At 39.9% G+C, this 24,953-nt stretch overlaps 2 protein-coding genes across 5 annotated transcripts in view; both read left to right on the top strand.

The window, feature by feature from the left end:
- LOC306993340 (uncharacterized protein) overlaps window positions 1-24,953 on the top strand; it is a 179,676-nt gene that overhangs the window by 98,136 nt on the left and 56,587 nt on the right. The window lies entirely within an intron of this gene.
- ano3 (anoctamin 3) overlaps window positions 1-24,953 on the top strand; it is a 134,241-nt gene that overhangs the window by 70,382 nt on the left and 38,906 nt on the right. For 2 of the 4 annotated variants that reach the window (XM_079602988.1, XM_079602987.1), the window contains exons 9-14: window positions 1,560-1,646; window positions 7,465-7,520; window positions 7,624-7,745; window positions 14,112-14,246; window positions 14,439-14,535; window positions 21,278-21,338. In XM_079602988.1, the coding sequence (XP_079459114.1) occupies window positions 1,560-1,646; window positions 7,465-7,520; window positions 7,624-7,745; window positions 14,112-14,246; window positions 14,439-14,535; window positions 21,278-21,338 (558 nt within the window). The remainder of the gene's footprint in view (window positions 1-1,559; window positions 1,647-7,464; window positions 7,521-7,623; window positions 7,746-14,111; window positions 14,247-14,438; window positions 14,536-21,277; window positions 21,339-24,953) is intronic. The other 2 variants (XM_079602989.1, XM_079602990.1) reach the window with 1 other exon arrangement.

Below are 24,953 nucleotides of genomic sequence, written 5' to 3'. Positions count from 1 at the left end.
CATGCTTGGAAGCTGAGGGCTCGTCCAGTCTATCGGGAGGACAATGTGTGCGCCCCCGGTAACTAAGTGCCTCCGTACTGAAATGTAAACACCCGTCCTGGCCGTGTTTGAATCTGCCTCACTCAAACCTCTGACTGTACACAAACAAGGATGCAGCTACAATACGAGTGGATATTTAGATAATACACAATCATGACTTTCACCTACCAGAAGAGGGACAACCTCAACTCAATGCCAACAGCAGGACTTCATATGCCGCCCTGAAAATAGGCTAACGTTAGCTACAGTATGCCATTGACAACATCACCGAACATACCTGGATGGCGACTGAATGACGACACGGTAAGAAAGGGGCGGTGACTCGTGACGCCATACACTCTAGCCAGCCCGTTGATGTACGCTCTACTGCAGCCCACTGATAGGATGAAACTCAATGAGTAGACTAACCAACCACATGCAGGCAGGAAGAACTTCATTGGACCTGCCACATAAGGTTAAAAATGTTCTCAATAATCCTGCTTGAGAGACCCAAATCTACGAGCTGATCACTCTCCGGGGCCAGCCCGCAGGTTCCAGATCTCGGGTCAAAGGTAAAAGATAGAATAGCCTCAATTAAACCTTAAACCTGTCAGCAATAGCGTTGACCGCCTTGCCGAACAGAGCAGATGGTGATATTAGGGTATCTAGCAGAAAAGGTTTTTACCTTTTCCTTTTCTCGAGACTAAGACCGGTCTTGAATTCTACAACACTACAATTTAATATCTTCTTTTATGTTCTACAGGATAAAAAGAGAAAATACAGGTTTGGAATGACATTTGGGTGAGTAAATGATGACAGAACATTCATTTTTTGGTGAACTACACATTCTCCACATTTATTTCAGACTTCTGAAGATGCTTATGAAAATTTCAACCAAAGATGAGCATTCTGTCATATTTTTCTCGCTCAGAAGTCATTCCAAACCTGTTTGCTCATTTACATTTACAAAGAACGAGGACTGAAGATTTCATGCTTAAAGACAAAAAAACCCAATGACAGTTTCAAAAATGTGGTTCATTTGACTCATTATGGCCCTATCGTGCTATTATAAACGAGTTTCATTGATTAAATTAAGAATGATCTTACTCTAAATGCAATGCATAAAACATTTTGTTTTACAGTTTTTACACATTAGGCATACATACAATAGCATCACTGTCTGTATAAGATAACCAGAGTAATGTTTTGAAAAACTTTTATACCTAGTATAACTTTTTCCATATAACTTGTGAGACGACAACTGAGTCATCGGTGAAGCTCCTGAGCATTTTATACCATTTTGTCTATACATTTTTTTTTTAAATCCGCCCATTTGTATAAATCCAGTTTTTTTTTTGTATTCCAGTCCTTCACCACATACTCGTCAAGCCTTAAAACTCCATTCATTATGATCAGCACTAATCACATTATAAACATCACAGAACTGAAACAGTCCCCGTCTGTCCGTGTCCCCCATGGTCCTATGTGTGAGCGTGTATTTGCATGTCTCTGCTGGTCACACGGTCTCCGTCTCTCTGCAGCTCCTCCGTTGTGTTGTCTGTATCTGCTTAATTATTATGGCCATCACGAGCGGCTCTTCATGGGCCAGTCAGAGAGTTCATGGGAAGGTGGGTACAGTGCTGTACAGTCTCTGTTGTATGGGCACACAGGGATGCCCAAATATCATCACATCTCTAAAAGTAGCATCAGCAAGACAAAGAGATTGCGAGAAAAATTGACAACGAGTGCGGAATGGGGGATTTCAAAAATGTTAAATGTCCAGGTCAGATTTCACCACTATGCAAAAAACTAAATACGATATGCTACCAGTGGAATATATTTTTTTGAGAATGTGATTTTTCTTTTTGTGCATTTCTGGCAGAAATATTTAATATTTTGATTTGAGTTGCAATTATTTTACTACCGTATTTTCCAAACTATAAGTCACTCCGTAGTATAAGTCGCATCAGTCAAAAAATGCGTCATGAAGAGGAAAAAAAAACATATATAAGTCGCACTGGACTATAAGTCGCATTTATTTAGAAATTTATTTCACAAAATCCAAGACCAAGAACAGACATTTAATCTGGAAAGGCAAGTTATTCAACTACACAATAGCACACAGAACAACAGGCTGAATAGGTGTCCGGCATGTTAACGTAACACAGGGTTTCCCGCAGCACTTTGGAACTAAGGCGGCCGCCTAAGCAACACACGCCACGCCTACCAACACACGGTGTCGCTTCTGAACAACTCCGCTAACTAGAGCGCCCTCTCACGGCTGTAGACGGTAATGTTTTCTCTTGCTTCATCTCAGTCAGTATGAATTTATTTTGATATATAAGTCGCACCTAACTATAAGTCGCAGGACCAGCCAAACTATGAAAAAAAAGTGTGACTTATAGTCCGGAAAATACGGTATATAGAAAGGAAGGTTTTTATGCAGTTTAGCGACTGGGAAAATTTACCTTTATTTATTAATACATTTTTTGGATATCTGAATATGACCTGGACATGTTCTAAACTGTTTTCGAGATTCATAGACTCATCCATTTAGTGAGTTATGGGGCCTCGAGCTTGCGCCAGCGTAAACCCTCTTATGACGTTAAAAAACTGTCAAGATTTACTAAAGACACGTAGCGATGAAAAGGTAATTTTATGGAGGAGAGTATCTAAATAAATCATGCAATGTGATTTACTAAGGATTGCGGTAGTCAATTTGTTGTATTTGCGCCATTATTTAACGACAAAAAAAAGCATGTGTCTCCACAAATTTTTGTGCTTGACATGCTTGCGATGGCTTGGAGGAGGCACCTCAGAGAACATATAGAACAACTTGATAGGACTTGTTCATTTGTTTGGAATGCCAGAGAAAGACATTTTCCGAACATATCGTTTGCCAAACCGTTATTTTTGATAACCACAGGCAAACCGCCTGTGTTGTTAATAAATTACCCCTGCAACTGATTATCATCGACTCTATGAGGCTCTATGCTAATTTGCGAGGCTCTTGGTATATTCTTTAATTTGAGCATTGTCAGATCACTGGCACTTAACACTCTATCTTCGCTTTTATGGAATTGCGGTCTCACGCTAATAAATTTACATGTTTAGTCAATCGGGTCCGATGTGTTTTAGACAGACTTATAGAACTAGGCAATTTAATTAGACAAATGCTCAATATTAAATTGATATTTAATCAAGATTTAGTATTTTTTTCTGTTTTCATACATGCGTTTTTGCTCCATAACCAAGGTGGGAAATTAACACTGCAACCTCCCAAATGGGTTATTTTGCCTTATCTGCCAGTCACTATGGACATATATTTTCTATATTTCCATTTCATATAAGAAAAATTGGCCTTTGTCAAGAAACTATTGCAGGTTCTTGTTGTAAAAATGTTATTATATCTCAAAGAACAAGCATTTCTGAATGGTTGTTTGTTTAAATGATCAGTAACGCTTGACAGCATTTGTGAGTATACACACAAATGCTGTATACTGTAAACCACTACTGTATGAATTTTACAGCATTCAAACTACAGAAGAGTTATAGAATTGTTTATATTTATAAAGAAAATGCTTTTCAGATGCACTGTAACTGTACAAATCAAATCAACTTTAATATTTTAGTGTGGTAATTGCATAATGGACATTTTATTTATAGTGAATATCTGTTAGTGGACTTGGGACAAATATTTTAAAAGTGTTGATCTTGCCACACGGGACATCTTACTACAGTATATATATGTATATATATATATATATATATATATATATATATATATATATATCTGAGCTTCATATTTAGTACATAAATACATGAAAAACGTCTCAGGGAACGAGACACTGCGTCGAGAATCGACACATTAGGGAATGCCTTCAGCGTGACGCTTCTGAAACCTGTATGGCACTAGTCCTATCCTGTTGCGTCATTATGTCACTCGTGCGGAAGCTATAAAAGGATGTCACAACAGCGTCAGCTTCTGATAGGTCGATTTCAGGAGTGCAGGAAGTGTGGCCGAGGGATGCAGCGTCTCAGGGAAACGAGGGTTATAGTCGTAACCCAAGACGTTCCCTTTCGAGTACACTCAAAAAAATGCTGGGTTGTTTCAACACAATTTTGGGTCAAATATGGACAAACCCAAACATTAGCTTAAAAATGTAATTAAAAAATTGAACCCAACGGCTGGGTTTGTCCATATTGTCAGGTCCCACGTGGGGACCCTGGTCTGAACAACAGGCCTCATCCTCCTAGCTCCACATAGGAAACGTACTATAAGTGGGTGTCTCCCCATAGTGCCCAACCTTAGAGGTGTGTGCACATAAACCTTAAGCGTGGACGGGGAGAGCCCGTCAGAGAAGCGATTCTGGAGGAACTCCAGTACTGAAGCCACTGGGCAGTTAACTGGGTCCAACTGATGTTTTCTGCAGCATAAAGTGAAAACATTCCATTTTAATGCATACAGTTTCCTCGTGGAGGGGGCTCTAGAGTTTAGGATGGTATCAACAACCTCAGTTTAGAGACCAGCATTTATGAGTTGGTCCCCCTCAGGAGCCAGACCCACAGCTTCCATAGCTCCGGCCGAGGGTCATAATTATTATGTATTATGCAGTATTATGCCCCCGGCCTGAGAAAGAAGGTCCCTCCTGATCGGAATTTGCCACGTAGGGCCTGCTAGAAGAGCTATGATGTTTGAAAACCATTCTTGGGCCGGCCAGTATGGGGCTACTAGGAGGAAACTGACCCAGTGCCGCCGGACCTTTTCTAGAGCCCCTGGGAGCAGAGCGATCGGTGGAAATGCATACAGTCGTTGCCTCAGCCATGCCTGCACCATGGCGTCCAGTCCCAGGGGAGCAAAATGCATGAGGAAAAACTAGAGCGGACAGTGTGTGTTCTCGTGAGAGGCGAACAGATCCACTTCCGCCTGACTGAACTTCCTCCATATCAACTCTGCCGTCTCAGGATGGAGTCTCCATTCCCCGGGCCTCAGTCCCTGCCTCGACAGGATGTCTGCCCCCACATTTTTCTCCCCAGGAATAAACATTGCTCTGATTGAGAGTAGATTTCCCTGGGACCACAGAAGAACCTGGTGCGCCAGTCTGGATAGAGTGCGCAATCTCAAGCCCCCCTGTCGATTTATATGAGACCACCGACGTATTGTCTGTTCACACTAGAACATGATGGCCTCTGAGGTCCGGAAGGAAATGTCTGAAAGCCAGAAATACTGCCAACATCTCCAGGCAATTGATGTGCCAAGAGAGATGGTGGTCTTTCCATTTACCCCTGATGTAGCGGCCTTCCATGACCGCTCCCTGTGAGGGGACGCATCCGTGGTCACTATTTTTCTTTGACACTGTGCTCCCAACACAGGGCCTTGGGACAGGAACCATGGTTTCTTCCACATGACCAAAGAACGAAGGCACCTGCGGGTTACTTTGCCTAGCTTGATACTGGTGACTGTAGTCAAGATGGTGTTTATACGAGCAGGAGACAACTGTGGCTACATCGTAAATGAGTCCCACACTACCCCCAGTAATGTCGTTCTCTGTAGAGGAATTTGTAAACTTTTCTTGACATTGAGTCTCAACCCCAGGCACCTCAGATGGTGCAGAACAACATCTCAATGTTGAACCGCCATCTCCTGTGACTGTGCCAGAATGAGCCAGTCGTCAATGTTATTGAGAATAGGAAGGCCCTGAAGTCTCAGTGGAGCAAGAACAGCATCCATGCATTTCGTGAAGGTGCGAGGTGACAATGCTAGGCTGAATGGAAGAACTCGATATTGGTTCGCCTTTCCCCCAAAAGCGAACCTCAGAAACTTCCTGTTATGGGAAAGGATGGATATGTGGAAGTACGCGTCTTTTTAGATCTAGATGCTAACTATATCTATTATCGTGAGTCAGATCAGGTCAGAGGACTGGTTTGTCACGATTATAGATATAATTAGCATCTTGAATCTGAACCTCCTCAGAGACCGATTCAAAACCCTGAGACCTATTATAGGACATAAACCCTATCCTTTTGGGGGATTATGAAGTACCGGCTGTATAACCTGGATTCCCCCTCCAGAAGAGGAACCTGCTCTATGGCTTCCTTTACTAAAAGGGACTGAACTTCTTGTTCCATTACCCGACCCAGCTCGGGGCTCTGACAAGCGTGTGCAATACCCCTCTGAATTTCGGTGGACGATACTCAAACTTAATTCTTAATACCCCTTTTTCACCGTGCGCAGGACCCACTGAGATACGTTTTGAAGACCTTTCCAGGTGTCTAGATACTCTACTAGGGGGACCAGTCTCTCGAGACTGACCTCGGGTGTTATGTTTTGAACGATTTCGGTGACCTCAAGCAGTTGACTGGCAGGAATGAACCGATTTATACTTTCTACAGGCCTCATGAGAGGAAGGGAACTCGCCAGGGCAGCAAAGTTTTCGGGTGGACACTGCTATTTGTGTTCGCAAACATCGATTTCCTGAGGGCTCCAGTTTGGAGGACTTCAGCTGAGAGTGGCCCCAGGCCTTTTGTAGGGGGGGACAAGAGGCAACACTCTCCTTCTGCTCTTGCAGGTGCGAGGAGCTGGCGGCTGCCTCGTGGGACTGCTCCCTGGCAGCAGACCCACGAGATCTGGAACGACGGTGGAAGATTAGCTGTTTCAATGCAGCTGACTGCTTCGCCTCGTGAAACCAGGCCAGAAGGCGAAAGCGGGAAATCGAGAAGGAAGGCCCTGTCCTTCTCCCTAATACCCGACAGGTTCAGCCACAGGTGTCTCTCCGTACACTGCCCATATTGCTTCTCTTTGCTCGCCATATTCTTTTATATATATATATTTATGAATATTAGTGATTTCAGACAGACAACACCAAATAAGACAATACAGTTCACACAGAACACTTGCTGAAGACCAGAAAGCTGACGCTGTTGTGATCCGGCATCCTTTTATAGTTTCTGCATCGCAGTCACATAACGTAACACATGACGTAATGACGCAACACCAATCAAGATTGGACTAGTTCCATACAGGTTTCAGACGCGTCATGTTGAAGGCGCTCCCCAATGTGACGATTCTCGACGCAGCGCGAGTTCCCTCGAAAGGGAACTGGCATTCACTAGTCTCTGTGGCTGGTGGGTGAAAAAGTTAATTTCCCAACCTCACCGTAGCATTAGTATGTGTGTTACATTTTAGAAGTCGTAACATCTCATTTGTGGTGAATGTGGTGCTACTGAATATTTGATATGAAATTATACATTGTGTGTTTGAAGGTTGCTAGACTTTTTACACCACTATTTTATTTCTGCAAATCCTTGAATTGTATTCTTGCCATATAGAATCATCAGACAGTCAGACATCAGAACTGTCATTCTGGGCACTAAGATGCAAAATAGAAGCCAAGATTGAAGAAAAATAAATTCATGCTTTTTTTTCTGTTTCCATCTATTTTTTAGGCATTAATCGGTTACTTGGCAACAGCACATATGAGGCAGCGTTTCCTCCACATGAGGTAAAATGAGTTAAATGTATTACCTGTCACAATGTAGTTTGTACCTCTATTTTCTTACTGTTGAAGTTTTCTTAGGTGATATTGAAACCTATTTACTTTTTAGGGAAGTTACAAAAGCAGACATCCGATTAAAACCCATGGGGCTCAAAACCACAGACACCTTTTGTACGAAAGGTGGGCACGCTGGGGAATCTGGTACAAATACCAGCCTTTAGACCTCATACGGTAAGAAAGGCACTTTTGGAAACATTTACTATGTTGTCTAAACAAATGGACCACTTTTTACTTTTAAGGAATTTCGGAAACTTTTTTTTTTTTGTAGACTGAAAAACTGAATTTTACTGAATAAATAAATAAATGAATAAATAAATATATTTTATAAATAAATATATTTAGGAAAATAAAGGAATAAGGACACATTTGGACACTGAATGTATAAATATATTCATATGCACATATCAGGCACTGATGTACTGTAGATAAACCGGATATTTACTATGATGTCTGTTACGTCCACATATATTTGACATCTAGAGGTTATGGGACGTAACCCACACAAAAGAAAAAGAGAATAGATCCAATAAAATGTTGTTAAAAGTAGGGTAATTTACTCTTTTGAGGAAATGCGATGTGTGAAATTAAGAAACAGGTAGAGACCAAAACTGAATTTGTAGTTGCTTTTAGTAAGAAGAATAGTTTGGTGTACCGGTAATAAAACACCCAATAATACAATAAACAGTGAACATGGGCGTCAGTTTGGTTTGAAATGTGCTGGGGACAGAGCTCTAACTCGCTCTAACTTTAACCTAGATAAATGTTCGCTATTAGCCTATATGGATATTAGGTGCATATCCAAAGTGTGTGTGCGGAGTGTAGAGCGCACACTGCATGGTAGGCGTCAGCTTGAACACTTGCATTTTCCTATCAACAGAGGAAACAACTTTAAATACTCAATCTTTTTTGAGGTCCAAAAGGAATAACGCATCAGTCGCAAGTAGCCTACTTTTATTTGGGTAAACTCACAATTACAAGAAAACGTTGTGCTTTTGTAAAATAAAACAAACAGGGCACGCTATAGCCTAATTATCTCCATGGCGTGAACTTGTAGCTCAATAATGAACTGAAATGCAGTCAGTGTATAGCCTCAAAAATGTGATGAATATTTCTATATAAAGCTCGAAATATCCACGTTTAAACAAAAAAATTTGAATTGAAAGCAAATACCGGCTGATTAGGCTGTAATCCATATGAAAGGTGCATTTCTATTTAAAGGCGCATCCACTTTACAGTGGAGATAAATAGATATGTTTGCAGCCGACACTGATTTAGAAATATATATTTTATTAATAAACAATAAAAATGCCTCATTATTTTTCAGACATATATCATTAGCCTGCTTTTGCCGGTGCTTTGCGGCAAGATTTATGCATGCGCTTGAGCGCGGAATAAGCTATATTCCTCCATACACTCATTATTTAAGCAGAAATTAATATAAACGTGAGAAAAAAATAAAACGAGCTGCACAGAACATAAAATATGAATTTTATTAATAATTTTATTTAGTTCGCATTTATGAGGAAAAAAACAATGTTACGGACGTGACCGCTCTGAAATCGGCACTAAAATATGCTTTAAAACTTTCACAGACCTCAATCAGAAAGCACAAAGCCTTTCTTTAAAGTGAATTTCATTTTGTATTAATTGTATCTTAATTTTAATCAATGTTTTATCAACCAATTGCCTGGATTTAATAAATAATAAGTAAAGCAGATAATAGCCTAGATATCACGACGACACGGAGGCGCCTGCGCATGAACTGGAGCTCGTCTCATAAATGAACCGAAACTCAGCACAGACTACTTGCCTCACAGACCTGAGAAATATATATATTATCTACAGAACGCTTTAAATCATACTTTTAAACAGAACCATTCAAAACGAAAGAAAACTATGTTATCCGTATGAAATGTGCATTTCTCTCTGCCGCGTTCATCGTCAACTTCATCTTTGCAGCGACACAGAAAACACTTGTTTATTAATAAAAATGTCTCCTTGCTATATTTGACATATTCAGATTACTTTTGCCAGTTCTTTGTGGCAGCTTTTAGGTGCTTTATTGGCAGCACCACCCTTAGGCCTATATGTTACATGAACGGGTCAATGAATCGTGGGTCAAACATTGTGATACGAACCGAATCGTGGGTTTGGTGTATCGTTACAGCCCTACTAGCAACCCTAAAAAGTGGTGGGTACAAAATGACTCATGACGAAATCTGGTGGGTACCCCACCGTCCCCACCGAAATCGACGCCTATGACAGTGAACCAAATATACTTCCAAAGAAACAATGATCAACTATTTACAAATTATACACAACATAAAAGATTAATGATTACAAATTGAGTGACAAAAGCTGTGCTAAAGAAAAGAAAGAAATAAAACAAACAAACACGTTAACTAAACCCCAGCACAAACGCTAAACGAAAACAGGAAAGAAAATATCTTCAGAGTAGGATGCACTACATAAACATAAATACATGGGTTAGCACCGGCTCATAACTTAGTGTGTTAAATAACTTTACGTGTTGTGAGATGTAAATCACGTGATGTACTAACCTGGTCCCATCACTATGTATCGGAGAAAGACTTAAATAAGCTCTGGGAAATCAAGAGTCGGATCACAGCATAAACGCGGTAAAACAGCGTTACGAAGAGTAAAGTTCCAACAGAAGAAAACTTTAACACACCATAAAAACTAAGCAAAAGCAAGCAAAGGTAAACAACAGCAAAATGCAGGAGAGCACACAAAGGAGAAACGAAACGCTCTCCCGCGTTCGTGTCATATCCGGGTCTTTATACGCGCTCACTAGTCTCTGATTGGTTCTCAGGGTGTCAGGTGGACTCGATGACTGACAGGAACACCATCCAATCACAGGACCTGTGAGATGAAAAAGCAAAGAGAGAGAGGGGAAAAAACTAAAACAACCCTCCCAAAACAATAGAGGACGTAACACCCACACCATTAAAAACAAACATGTATACATGTTTGATAGAACCAACCTAGCAAAGTAGGTACTCTTCCTTAGACCCGAGACAGAGCATCTGCCACCATGTTATCTGTACCTTTCTTGTACCGAATCTCGAGACTGTAGTTCTGAAAAATAAGGGACCACCTCATCAACCTCTGGTTCTGACTACGCATTCGTGAAATAAAGGTTAATGGGTTAAGGTCTGTATAAACAATCACAGGAGAAATAGAAGAACCGACATGAACCTCGAAATGTGGATTGCCAACCACAAAGCCAAAGCGCCCTTCTCTATCGTTGAATAATTCCATTGACTTCTATTAAACTTCTTAGAGAAGTAATAACAGGGTGATCGATTCCATCCTCTTGTAGAAGAACGGCACCAGCTCCTAAATCACTCGCGTCCACCTCCAATTTATACGCCAAGGAGACATTTGAAGCAGTCAGAACAGGGTCACTACACAGCAACACTTTAATATTGTCAAATGCTGTTTGACATTCCGATGGCTAAACATAAAGTTCTGAAGGACTAAGGCCCCATCCACACTACTGCGTTTTCATTTAGAAACGGAGACCTTTTGCTACGTTTGCACCTCCCATCCAGTCTACAACGGCAAAATCGAAGACCTAAAACAGAGAAGTTTAGAAACGCTCCGACCCCGTTTTGAATCTCCGGAGGGCGTTTTAGTGAAGATGGTCAAAACGGAGGACTTTACAAACAATGGCGCAGAAGCTCACGCTCGGCTCTATGATTGGGTGTCATCAGTCATGGCGTATCCTTCCCTGATTCGTCAGCCACCCATCACATGACCCGTCCCCGGGAAGAAAACATACAAAAACAGCCTGGACTACGTAACGTTAGTGACTGCAACATGGATAAAGAATTTTTCTGTTACTATATGTCTGACGTTGCTGACATTGATGTCTTTGCTAGCAGTTGTTGTGCAAGTAAATTCTGCATTTTACAATGCTATCACTGCCTACATGCGCCTGTTTACACCAGCACGCGCATGCCCAGTGTTGGTGAATGGTCACGTGATCCGCTTTTTCAGTCGTTTTAATGTGGACGGAGATCAATTCTAATACGCAGCTAAAACGCTGGTGTGGACGGAGATCGTATTCGTTTTAATTCTCCGTTTCTAAACTAAAACGCAGTAGTGTGGATGAGGCCTAAGTAAAGTGGTTAATGGTGCAGCAACGGAGGAAAAATTGCGACAAAAACAATGAACATCTATTTACAAATTTACACAACACATTTTATTTTAAGCAGTTGAATTGAAGTGCACTGTGAATATAGACAGAAGATACTGGCAAAGTTTTTGAGTCTTCACAACAGCTTCCAGTTTGTTTGTTTGTTTGTTTGTTTGGGGCTTTTTCAAAAAAGTCTGGAAGGTTCTTGATGACTCAGAATGGCAGTGAAATCCTGAACGGAAACATTTGCGGTGTGAAAACAGCTTTAATCTCACTAACTCATTCATAATGTGCAGGACTGTGTTGGTGTGGCTGACCGCAGCTTTCTTGTGTAAATCACAGCTGTAGTCAAACGTGAGAGAAAATGCTATCTCAGGTTCATAACAATCGTATATTGACGCTGGATTAGAGCCCTCTCCTTTTAAAGTGGAAACAGAAAAATAATTGCGATGGTGATGTGCCGACACAGCAACTCTCTGCTTGCTAGCTTCTCATCAGATTTGTGGAGTTATGTAACCGGCCAGACCTGGTATATTGTAAACACAGCCTTAATTTGAGTTATAATGGTGTCAATAGTCACAATAAGGCACAAGTTATCTCTGTGAGATACGAGTCGGGCATCTTTCTGATGAAATACTGTTTTTAGCCACCTTTTTGCCTATTAATGTATCTAACCTGTGTATCTGGGACAATAATGTTTTTATTTTTTTCTTCTTTTTAATCTATTAAACTATTTTTTTTTAAAGTGCAATTCATATCAATTCACTGTCATTGTTCTGTTGTGTTTTGGACTTTTAGTTTGTATTCATCAGTTTCTTTGGTTTTCTTAGTTTGTCTCTATGGTTACAGATATGAGTAGTTATTCAGTTCAGCTGAGTGTCGTTAATTACCTTGTTTGCATTAGTACTTAAGTTCCTCTGTTGTCATATCTTCATATTCATCGCGGTCTGCTTCACAGCAACACATTGTGACAGTCACAGTCATGTTTAGGCTTCACGGTCTTGTTTGGGTTTTCATTCTCTTAGTTCTAGTCTTTCATTTGTTAGTCTCTAAATAGTCCTCACCTGTTCCCAGTTCCTCATGTTCCTTCAGTTCATGATCTCTTGTTAATGTTTGTGGTTAGTGTGTTGTAGTCTTGCTCTTTGTGTTAAAGGAGAACTCCGGGCAATTGTTAAGTTAATCTTGATCGTTATATCTTTGTGAGTTCTGTCTATAGAAAAAAAAAACGAACTGGATTGGTGCTTGCAACACGGAGCTGCTACCGCTAATGCCCAGAGCTCCACTCAGCTAAAACGGCAGTTATGGGGTCATATTCATAAAGAGTGTTTTTGTGCCTCTTAACAGACACAAAATGCAATTAAAATGTCTGTCCAACATGAACAGGGTCCTTACATGACAACAAGATGCGTTTAGCAACTAAGCCATTGTTTAAATTCACCTAAATAGTGTTTTAGACGGCTAGCTGTAGTCTCGCTCTGAAGTCACGTGGGAACTCCCGTTGTAGCCAAGAAAAGGTAAATAGAAGTGTGCAGGTGGGAGGAGCTTTGTGTGTGTGAAGAGTGTGAGGCTAGTTCTTCATCTGTATACTCGGGTTCGAATAAATAAGGACGACCATCAAACTCAAAAGCCTCTTCCATGTGTTCAAAATCTTCTATATTCCCCATAGTTACGTTACGAACCATTTATTCTTCATTTGTGAGCAACTCCGATCATCACTCTTCACACACACGACGCTCCTCCACCTGCACACTTCTATTTACCTTTTCCCGGCTACAACGGGAGTTCCCACGTGACTTCAGCGCGACACTACAGCTAGCCGTCTAAACCACTATTTAGCTGAATTTAAACAATGGCTTAGTTGCTAAACGCATCTTGTTGTCATGTAAGGACCCTGTTCATGTTGGATAGACATTTTAATTGCATTTTGTGTCTGTTAAGAGGCACAAAAACACTCTTTATGAATATGACCCCATAACTGCCGTTTAGCTGAGTGGAGCTCTGGGCATTAGCGGTAGCAGCTCCGTGTTGCAAGCACCAATCCGGTTCGGGGTTTTTTTTATAGACAGTATCACAAAGGTATAACGATCAAGATTAACTTAAAAATTGCCCGGAGTTCTCCTTTAATTAAAATATATTATCTTTTTCCATTCTGCGTCACACATCATTCTCTGGATTACACAGACAACCTGTGACAATACTAATATATTTTGAACAAGCTGAATAACATCAGTCAAATGCATTACGAACTAACTAACAGCAGTATATTTTTATTTTAATGTTAATCAAGATTAATAAATGTTGTGAAAATGTACTGAGCCCTATAATTAATGTTTCTTACTGATATTTCTTCATTGATTGGCCTGTCTGTCTCATAGGCGGTACTTCGGAGAGAAGATCGGGCTGTATTTTGCCTGGTTGGGCTGGTATACAGGTATGCTGATCCCCGCTGCTCTAGTTGGCCTCTTTGTCTTCCTCTATGGGCTTTTCACCATGGACTCCAGCCAAGTAAGGTTAGTCCTTGCTGGGGTTTTCAGTTATTTCAAAATTTCCCCCAGTATGCCTGAACATGATCCCATCAGTCTATATATCAAAACATTAATATTACATCACATTTTTATACATCGCAGTATTCAATGTTCCCCTACAAATTCTTCTCAATAAAGCACAGATTCATGAGTGTTTGTTTTCCTGTTTTGTTTCAGTAAAGAGATCTGTGAGGCCAACACCACCATCATGTGCCCCATGTGTGAAGGCAACTGTAGCTCTTGGACGCTTAGTGACAGCTGTGTCTATGCAAAGGTACCGTACATCCGCCTTCTACTGGCATAAACCACAGTTCTTTGCTTACATTGTATATGGTTAAAACAAATGCAATTTTGATACATACTTTTAATGGCAAATTAAAGTATCTGTAAATATAGGGCCCATTGTACTGTTAATATGAAGGAATATTCTGTATCGATTTCTTCACCTGTGTTTTGCCCATATTTTGTGTTTTATTGTTAAAGGAATCTCCATACACTCACACACTTTATATTGTGTCTTTATCTATGTATTTGCAGAGGCTCTAATCTTTCTTTTGATAAATTACATGTTCAGATATTCATACAACAAAATATTCTGGGGGCCATAATATTTTTTGTGAAAATGATAAAAAATGCTGGCAGTGGCTGTCAACCCCGCTATTTTAATATAAAATGCTGGCAGGGAAAGAGTTTATATAAACGGTGACCCTGTAAACATAAGATAATGTCCTGGCAGAAATTTTTATAGATTTTTTAGTTTTGGGTAAAATAAAAGCCAGTCACTCAAATGGCCATTGTCCCACCATCAGCTATGCATTCCGTTAATTTCTTTAATTGGCAAGTTTCGTCACGGAGCAAAGACATACAGAGCTGAGTATCATAGGCATAACAGTGAAAACTAATGCCATTCTTCCTAATGATATCTCCCAAGTGTAGCATGTACAGAGGGAACGGCAACGGTCCTAGTACTGAGCCTTGTGGTACTTCATACTGAACTTGTGATCGATATGACATCTCTTTATTTACTGCTACAAACTGATAACGGTCAGATAAGAATGATTTAAACCATGCTAGTGCAATTCCACTAATGCCAACATAATTTTTCGAGTCTATTTAAAAGAATGTTGTGGTCAATAGTGTCAAATGCAGCACTAAGATCAAGTAACACTAATAGAGAGATACAACCACGATCGGATGATAGCAAATAGCAAATAATTATAAATAATTTGTGACTCTAATGAGAGCTGTCTCAGTACTATGATACGGTCTAAATCCGGAATGGGAATCTTTGGATATTCCATTTCTTTCTAGAAAGGAACATAGTTGTGAGGATACTGCTTTTTCTAGTATCTTCGACAAAAAGGGTCGATTTGAGATTGGCCTGTAATTCTGTAGGATCAAGTTATGTTTTTTTTTAATAAGAGGTTTAACAATAGCTAGCTTTAAAGTTTTCGGTACATATCCTAGTGACAAAGATGAATTAATTAAATTAAGGAGAGGATATATGACCTCTGGAAGCATTTATTTCAGTAGCTTAGTCGGTATAGGGTCTAACATACATGTTGTTGATTTAGATGATTTAACGAGTTTAGACAATTCTTCCTCTCCTATAGCTTGGTTTCAGTCACGTGATTATGATGACGCGCAAAGGCTGGGCGATTTCCGATGGAGGGCAGGAAGTAAACATGGCGAATACGTCTATGGAGGCAACCGTCTATGGAGAGTCCGTATTTAGATCCAGTTTCAAGATATTAGGTTCATATCTTGTGAGAGCACCAATTGTCATCAAGTTGTATATTGAGTAGCACTACACAATTTGGAAGATGTTTACTGAAAAGATTAAATGCCATTGAGAAGACAGAATAATACATGGTGGTTTATTTACAAGATTAGATTTTTCAACAATTGTTATAATAACGTACTCGGTTACTGATGTAACCTCGGTTCTCTCTAGGAGAGGGAACGAGTACTGCGTCGAAAGAACGCTACGGGAAAGATATTTCTTTGTCGAGATTGAAGCCTAAAAATTAATCCTTAATTTTATAAATATTGTAAAACGCTTTTCTGTAGCATACAACCCTAGGCGGAGCAATATCGCTCACCCATTGGCTGCTCCGCCAGAAAAGCACAGCCTATGCGAGGCCAGAGACGCTGACCAATGAGGGTGCTTCGCGCCCTTCTGCGTCATCTCCCGCCGAAACAGGCGTGGCCTAGGCCTATAAATACGAGCATAGCTGTCTAACACACTGATTTTCTAAAATTCACGAAGCTGCACGCATCGTTGGATTGGATTCGAGCCGCCACAGCCGTTTGGAACAAGCACTTCAGCAGGACGAGCCCTTCTCTGAAGCCGCCGCCTTCAGCCGCCGTTCCCTGCTGCGCTTCTCCGGCGTGGAATATCCTTTTCGCTTTGTGTGTGTTTTGTGTGTGTGTTCGCCTACCGCGTCACACATTTTTTCTCACAGAAAGAGCAACGAGTGTCTTTTTTAAGATGTCTCGTGTTTCCTACAAGTAAATGAGCATTTAAAGACAACCTAATGCTATAACACAGCCACAAAAAAAATATTTAGCTAGCTAATATACCTCCGATGAAGTGGTAAGACACGGGAATAGACTCTGCTCCTCCCGATCGCAGACGTAACTTATGTTTAAAATCCACTTTTTACGGCGTTGTTCTGTGAGCTTTTTACATTTTTCACATTTATCTCTATAAAACCCATTTCCCTTTTCTCGGTTAGAACGATTAGACCGTAAACTATAAAAAAACATGGGCATTTTTACAGACGGCAGATCCTCTGCTATTTCACTTCCTGCCCTCCATCTGAATTCTGCACTCTCGCGAAGTAGCAATGTGACATCACGTGAAACCAACCTATTGCAACGAATGTATGGAATTTTTCCTCAGGAACACTATAATGCACTGCCTGATGTGATACTGTAGTTAGACGGTTGCATAGTCATAATTTTCTCTCTAATATGATCAATCTTGTAAGTAAAGAAGTTCATAAAGTCATTACTGCTGTGCTCCTTGGAAACGTCTAGGGTTAAAGCTTTATTTTTCGTTAATTTAGCCACTGTTTCAAATAAATACATAGGGAATGTTTGTTTTCTTCTAAGAGAGTCGAAAATAAGCAGATCTAGCCGTTTTTAAGGCCTTTCTGCATGCAATCGTGCTCTCTTTTCATGAAATTTGAAAAACGTCTTGTTTTCTTCCAGTTGCGTTCCATTTTTTCCCCTGTTCTCTTAAGGGCCTGATATGATAAATCTCTTAAGGGCCTGATATGATAAATTCATGGTGCTGTACTGTGGTAACATGAAGTCAAGAAAACCAAGACAAACAACATGAAAGTCAAGAAAACACATTTATGATATTTATGTTTACTGTATATTTCCTGTAGACATCTTTATGCAAATACATTTTGTTTTGCAGCAAATATGTTTCTATATACTCTTTCAGTGCACATATGTAGTTTATAACGGTTTATAACCGTAACAACTTTGTTTTTAGAATGTCTGTTTCCAAACGTTTTGTTCTAGCCTCATTAGGAAAGCTTGTTTTGTCTGACGTCAAATATATTCATATGTTTTGAATTAGTGTTTGGTCCTGAATTTTCAACATGCAAATCAAACACAGATTCTTCAAGCTGTGCAGCCAGTACTAAGGACCAAAAGTTGATTTTGTGACATGGGAACATGGTAGTGATTTGGCCTGTGAGAGGCCAATATATGAATAAAATACACATTAAAATTGGTTCCTGCACTTAATAGTGTTTTATTGCGTGAAGTTTGCACTTTCATAGATCAGGAGACAATGGGAAAAAACAATGTTGACACGATTCTTTCTTGGCTACCCACTACTGTTATGGGGCTGGGTTTGGGCCAGCGGTAACAATGGAATGGAAATAAGTACTGTCCTTACACCGCTCACCAAATTTTTTTTTTACCATTGGTCCATCCCACACCAGTGAAACAATTTTGTCACATGTTGCCATAAATTCTTAAATTCTAACGATGATTTCTCAACCCACTATTGATTTCTCAGCATAGAGAGGATTTAATACCTTCAAACTGGCTTTAAAATTCACTGAACGGGTATTGTTGTAAAAATACCCATTCAGGTTCTGACATTCCTCCCATATCCAAGAGGATTAAATATCAGTGTGCTCTTTCCACACAGGTTAAATACACAATTATATGAGCTGTACATAAAACCTCCTGTCAAGCCCACTGAGGCTTCTCACGACTTGCAGCTCAAATCTCTTCAGCCAAAATCTCCACCTCCTCAACAAACAAAGCTCCCATTGGGGAGTCAGAGCAACAGAAAAGTATTACTTTGTACTCTTGAATCATATCAATGGAGAGTTTATTTGGCACATGCCAAGTCAAGTCCACTGCATCCTACTGCTGGAGTTTGTACTGACCATCAGCTCTTTCTTCTGTCTCACTTTACATTCTTTAACGAAGCTCATAACATAAGTTTGGAAGGAATATATTAGCCTAATCCTGCCAATCCTGTTTCAAGGGTATAGAACAGAGGTGTCCAAACCTGCTCCCTAAGGACCATTGTCCTGAAGAGTTTGGCTCCGACTTGCCTCAACACACCTGCCTGGAAGTAGTAGTTAGCAGTTTCAGGTGTGTTTCATTGGATCTGGAGCTGAACACTGCTGGACAGTGGCCCCCAGGAGCAGAATTGGACACATCTGGTTATATATGCAGTAGCTTAGTTTACTTCTTTTCCATGAAATCTTAGAATCTTTAGAATCTCTTCCCATCTCCACCTTTAGACCCACATTTATAACCTTAGTTATAACTTGTGAAACACCAATCGCAAATTGCTAGCACCAATATTCATACAAACATTTACACCTAGTATTAGCTTCCACCTCATGTATGATTACAAATGGTCATCTAAGACAGTTTAAACTTGATATACAGGTGTCAAATGTGTCACCTGTGAGCTTTCATGCTGGGTTCTCTGATTTTGTGACTACATATATTGCTTACTCACCTACTATGTCACTGTGTAATTGCATGTTGTTGTCAGGCATATAGTTTCTGTGAAGTCTTGTGCATTGGGCTTTTCCAAATGATGTAGCTGGCAAAATTGAAATGTCTTTTGGCTCAAGAATTATATGAGTGGGTATTTCTGTTGCTCTTGTTCCTGCAAAATGGCAACTCTCACTGAATAACATTCGCTGGCCGCTTCATTGCTGCAAATTGCTGTCAGAATGAACAATTCTGGCACTTCATGCCAAACTCCTTATTTTTCTTGCTGAAATTCTTAAATGGCTGTGGCCTTTAACGTCTTTGTTAGCTCCCTACTCCCATGCCTGCTATCACCAGTTCAAGCCCAGCTCGGAGGGAGCCGAGAGGAACTGGTAACAATGGTGCTTTGACCCAGATATGATTGAGGTTTCGAGGGGGGGAGTGCAATACAGGCTAGCTGATATGAGATAGCTGTGTAGGCAAACCTCACTGTCCTGGACTCAAAAGGTGCGCTAGACTGACGCTAGACACTGTGGTCTTTAGCTTCCTTATTAGCGTGCACAAGCGAAACCAATGACGCAAATGGTATCTATTGCAGTGACAACATAGGCCCTATTTTAACAATCTGAAATGCAAGTGTCAAAGGGCAAGTAACTTTGTTGGCGGGTCTTGGGCGCTGTTGCTATTTTCCCGGCGGAATAAATTACTCTTGCGCCCGGCGCAAATCTAAAATGTGTTGGTCTGAAGTAGCTTCATTATTCATAGGTGTGGTTTGAGCGTAATGTGAAATAAACCAATCAGAGCGTCCTCTCACATTCCCTTTAAGAGCAGGCACGCTTTTTCCAACGCGGATTGCTATTATAACGGCGGATTTGCCAGCCGCACGCCAGGAGCGGTTCACAGCCGAGGAGACCGACGTTCTCGTCAGGACCGTAAAACACAGAGAAGTGACATTGGGGATGATGGGAGAAACCCACACAAACTAGCTTCGGTTAAACAGGCGTATAATTTGGGTAAAAAATGTAGCCTAATCTAGTTTTTATTTTATTTTTTTAATCTAGATAGATTTTTTTTCACATCTTCACGGACACAATAATGATTTCCCTCGTGTGTTAATATTTTTCCTTGTAATAATGTATGATTTGCAAAAATGAAAACTGCTGCGTCTGTTTATATTAGAGAATCAAAGTGTATGCGCATTAACACGCTACATTATGGCCAAGCATGCGCCCTTAAAATACCATATCACTAACGCGCAACGCGCCACTGTCTTTAGACTGTTGTTTTCCTGGTCAGTGGCGGAATTGCTTTCTAAAACTGGAAAATAGCACCAGGGAACTTTTGCGCCAGAACACGCCTCCTCTTTTCGCCGAAACGCCCCCCGCGAGCGCAAGTTCATTCCCTAATTTACCGACGTGCTTCTGTGGAGGGAAAAGTCCGCTGTGCGCGGGTGCAAAATAGGAATGATACATGCGTCGGTGTACAAAGTCAATTGCGCTGGGTGCAAGATAGGGCCCAATGTGTTCATTCTTCTCAGTATTAAAAATCCAACTCGATCTCAGGAGAAAGCGTAAATATTTTACAAAGTTAATTTATTTTAACTAATTTGTACAATTTGATTTGTAGGGGAAAGTATTTGTCAAAAAAGCATGAACCTGCACTCCTAAACCTAACCATCTGTGAGGCATTAGCTAGTTGTACAAAAACATAATGAAATCGTAAAAAAATATGAAAAAATTGTTAAATATAAATATGTAAAATAGTTACCAATTGTAATGAGACTTCTGTAAAAAAAAAAAAAATGGACAAATCCGAAAGCACATCTGAATTGTTTGCTAGTGCAAACACAACTTTTTGAGATTACTTTTGGCTTGTTGCTCATTACATGCACATGTGAATCTTATGTAAGGAATCATTATTTGGTCATATGCTTTTCTATTCCATTATTTTCTTGATATACTGTATGCTTTAGCTGGCTGTTATTTCCAAATTATACATTCTAAAATACACTGCCTTTTTGTGCTTACCAGGTGACCCATCTTTTTGATAATGGAGGCACAGTCTTCTTTGCTATCTTCATGGCAATATGGGGTGAGTCTGAATCTTTCTAATCTAATCATTACTCTTTCCACCAGCAGAAAGACAGACAGGTCAGCGTTTGGTTTGAAGTACAAATTAAGTAATTATAAAAGAGGCTTCCTTCAGTGGGCAGAATAAGAATCTATAGCCGCCTTTGGTCTGCTATAAAAGGATTGACTAAAAAGCTCACGAGAAGCAGCTGTAATCAATCACCGCTTTGTCCCACATTACAACGAATGATACAATCAGGTCACAGAAGACCGCACTCGCAGCACAAACATTTAAATATTTCAAAACTACTTAGACTTTAGTTTACTCCTGTGAACAAGAGCAGTGATAAATAGATGTGTTGAAGGATCCCCGGTGGCGATCGCAGGTGAGTTTGTGCTTGATCATTGTGGCCTCATTATTAAGTCTAATTGACTGAGTACAGCCAATGAAACGCTTCCCAGGAGTGAAATGAAAGTAGATAATGTGAACAGACATGATGGATTTACTACTGTGGAGGTTTTCCTTTAAATGTGACATTAAACAAATGGCAGTTTAACTAACTTTATAGGTCTAAAAAATATTTTCTAACTGTTGCTGCACCGTAACAGTAGTTGACCTGAAAGGGAAAACAAACTATAAAAGTTTACACTAATGCCCACTTGTGTCAGTGCATATTACTGTACGCTAATTTCCCTTGTGGCAATCCTTATAATTGTGGATATAATTCAGAAGGCGTGAAAGTGAAGTAGCATAGCTACAGTACATGTGTTTGCATTCATACTCAACTATGAATAGTTCATACTGAATTATTTTTTATTTTTTGTGTGTTTTGATTCATCTGTGTAAGGTTTTGCAGGTGCAGAACTGTAGGTGACGTGGGATCTAAACAAAGCAACATATTAGTCACAGCCATATTTATATCTGCTGGAAAATGGCTATAAAAAAATTACAAGACACATATGCCACTAACTCTATCACAGTTAGGGTAGCTGCAATAAAGCTGTATAGTTTAACATAAAAATTATAGGCTTATAATTACACTATACTCTTTAATTAAAAAAAAAAAAAAAAATTGTAAACAAAAACATGTAAATGGAGATTCTGATACTCAAATTTCTAAATTGCTTTTAAAACTAATATATGGAATTCATGAACTCTTCAAAATAATGGCTTTAGTGGGGATTAAGAAGGGTTGTTCTAAAAAGTCAAAACCATTATTCCATTGTCAAGAGAATTCAGGATAAATGTCTCTCTTAGTGTGCTTTCTCACATGGTTCGATTGCCACACTTGGTTTGAATGCTCTCCCCTCCCTCTGCCCCCACTGGGTTGTGCTCACAATATATTAAAACGACGACACAGGAGAAGGCTGCAAACGGCACTTGCATTCATTTATTGCAAATGTTCTGCAAATGTTCTAAAGAACCAAATTGTGAAATTTAGCTATTGTGAAAGCACCTTTAGACCAGTGGTGGCGTTTCACAAAAACCTAGAGTATGGCATTCCCTCTGGGCATACATAGAACAACGACATTACCGAACGATATACCCCACATTATACCAAACTAAATTTACGATGCACTATTAACTCTATTACACTATTAATTAAAACTCACAGTGAACACCATTAAATATAAAAACTCATGCCTTACCTTTTTATTGCAGCTTCCATTCTCCTGATTGCTATTATTTAATTTCTTCGTTTAAAAAAAAACATCCAGGGAAGATTGAATAGGCCTGTTTCTTTGCATTTTTACTCAGTGTCTGACAGCTAGCTAATCAAAAAGACGCGCGATTAAGTGATGCAGTAAATTGCGGCTGTCACTCACTCCACACTGTTTTTTTTTTATAATGATACTTGCTATAATGTATACATGTATACATTTATGTGTTCATTTAAAATCTGCCATTGTGTTTTCGACGTTGATAAAATAATAATAAAAAAAAAATTATTCTGAAGTGGGATCCAATCAGAGAATTCAACGTTAAGATCATAAGAGCAGCGCTCATCGTGAATAGTCACTTATCGTGTGTTTTGCCTTTGGATTTAATATCAAATGAATATTATTTTAAAAAAATTACGCGATTTTATTGCACTGAAGTACAGCTAGGAAAAGTCACAAAGTCTGCCGTTTGGGTGAAATGATTTTAATTAATAAATAAGCCCAGATTTTACAGTGGGGAACCATATTGAATTGCTCCAGCATCATATTATGTAAACTGCATTTATGACAAACAAAGAACTACATGCATATATATCATAACGATATATCAATAAATGCACACACGTTGTCCTCTGCTTTTGTTCTGACGCTGCGGAGATAATACTGGGAGAAGCAAGTTTCATATGACTTTTAAAGGTGACTGTAGTAAATTTTTAGGTGGCTGGGTGGAAATTTAGGGGGGTTAAAGGGATAGTTCACTTTAAAAATTAAAATTCTGTCAGGAAAAAAAAATACTATGGAAGTCAATGGGTACAGTCTACTGTTTGGTTTCCGACATTCTTCAAAATATCTTTCTTTGTGTTCAGCAGAAGAAATAAATTAATACAGGTTTGAAACAACTTGAGGGTGAGTAAATGATGACAGAATTTTAATTTTAAAGTGAACTATCCCTTTAAAGGAAGCCCTCCAAAAATCTTTAACGAACATCATCATTAGCTGATGTTTTATCTGACATGCAACTGCCATACTCTGCCATACGTAAACACCGTTCATTGACACTTTCTTTGTTTATGTGTGTAAACCTGGTTCCCTTAGAAAGGAAAATTTGATTTTGCGTCATGGAGTTGACGCTATGGGGAACGCCCACAGCGTAACCGTTATCTGGATACATGTAACAAACATGCCAATGTTTTGACCAACGACAGTCCCATGATGTCAAAAGTGGAGTGCCCTTTGAGTATAAGAGGTATAAGAAGACAAGTCATAAACTCTTTTATCTGAAGAAGACGTTCAGGCAAACCTGATTCCTTGGCTACGACGCAGAATCTTGTTCCCCTTCTCAGGGAACCATGGTTACATGCGTGACCTAGACCAATAGGCCTTGCTCTCGGGGTTACCTACCTCACTATTTTGTGGATATGCACAAACATAGTGGGCATTACGTAGATTGTCTCTACAGATCACTTAGTTGAAGTCAGAGCGCGTCAACTCCCAGGACGAAAATTAGACAATAGACTGCTTATTGGAGCCAATCTCTAAGCCCAAGGGCAGGCAAAAAACCTTAAAGGCCCCAAGAGCAAAATCTCTAATATAGAGCTAGCTATGTCAATATTTTGATAAAGCCCTTAGTGAGTAGCTCATCAAAGGGACTAATTCAACAAAGACATTCGATCTACCACTACTTCCAAGGGGGAGAATATAACCTTCACTTCATCAGAAGGGATGCAAATACAAGTGTGGCACAGAATAAAGCCAAAAGCTCTTGCCATTGCAACTCAACCCCTAGGGAAACCACAGGGGAGCTTATGCTTTTCTTAATAACCTAGAGTCAATGGGGAGCACGCTAAACCCTACTTGTTCTTCTACGGGCACCACAAGGAGACTTCATGCACTCATCTGACTATAGAATGCCGCAATAACAAGATGGGAGGCCAACAGGCAAACTGCCTCTACTTCTCCAAGCATGGATCAACTA

The sequence above is a fragment of the Phoxinus phoxinus genome (assembly GCF_949152265.1).
Source record: "Phoxinus phoxinus genome assembly, chromosome: 25".
NCBI lineage: Eukaryota > Metazoa > Chordata > Actinopteri > Cypriniformes > Leuciscidae > Phoxinus > Phoxinus phoxinus.
Note: the sequence above shows the minus strand (reverse complement) of the source record. Positions and strands in the feature narration are given on the sequence as shown.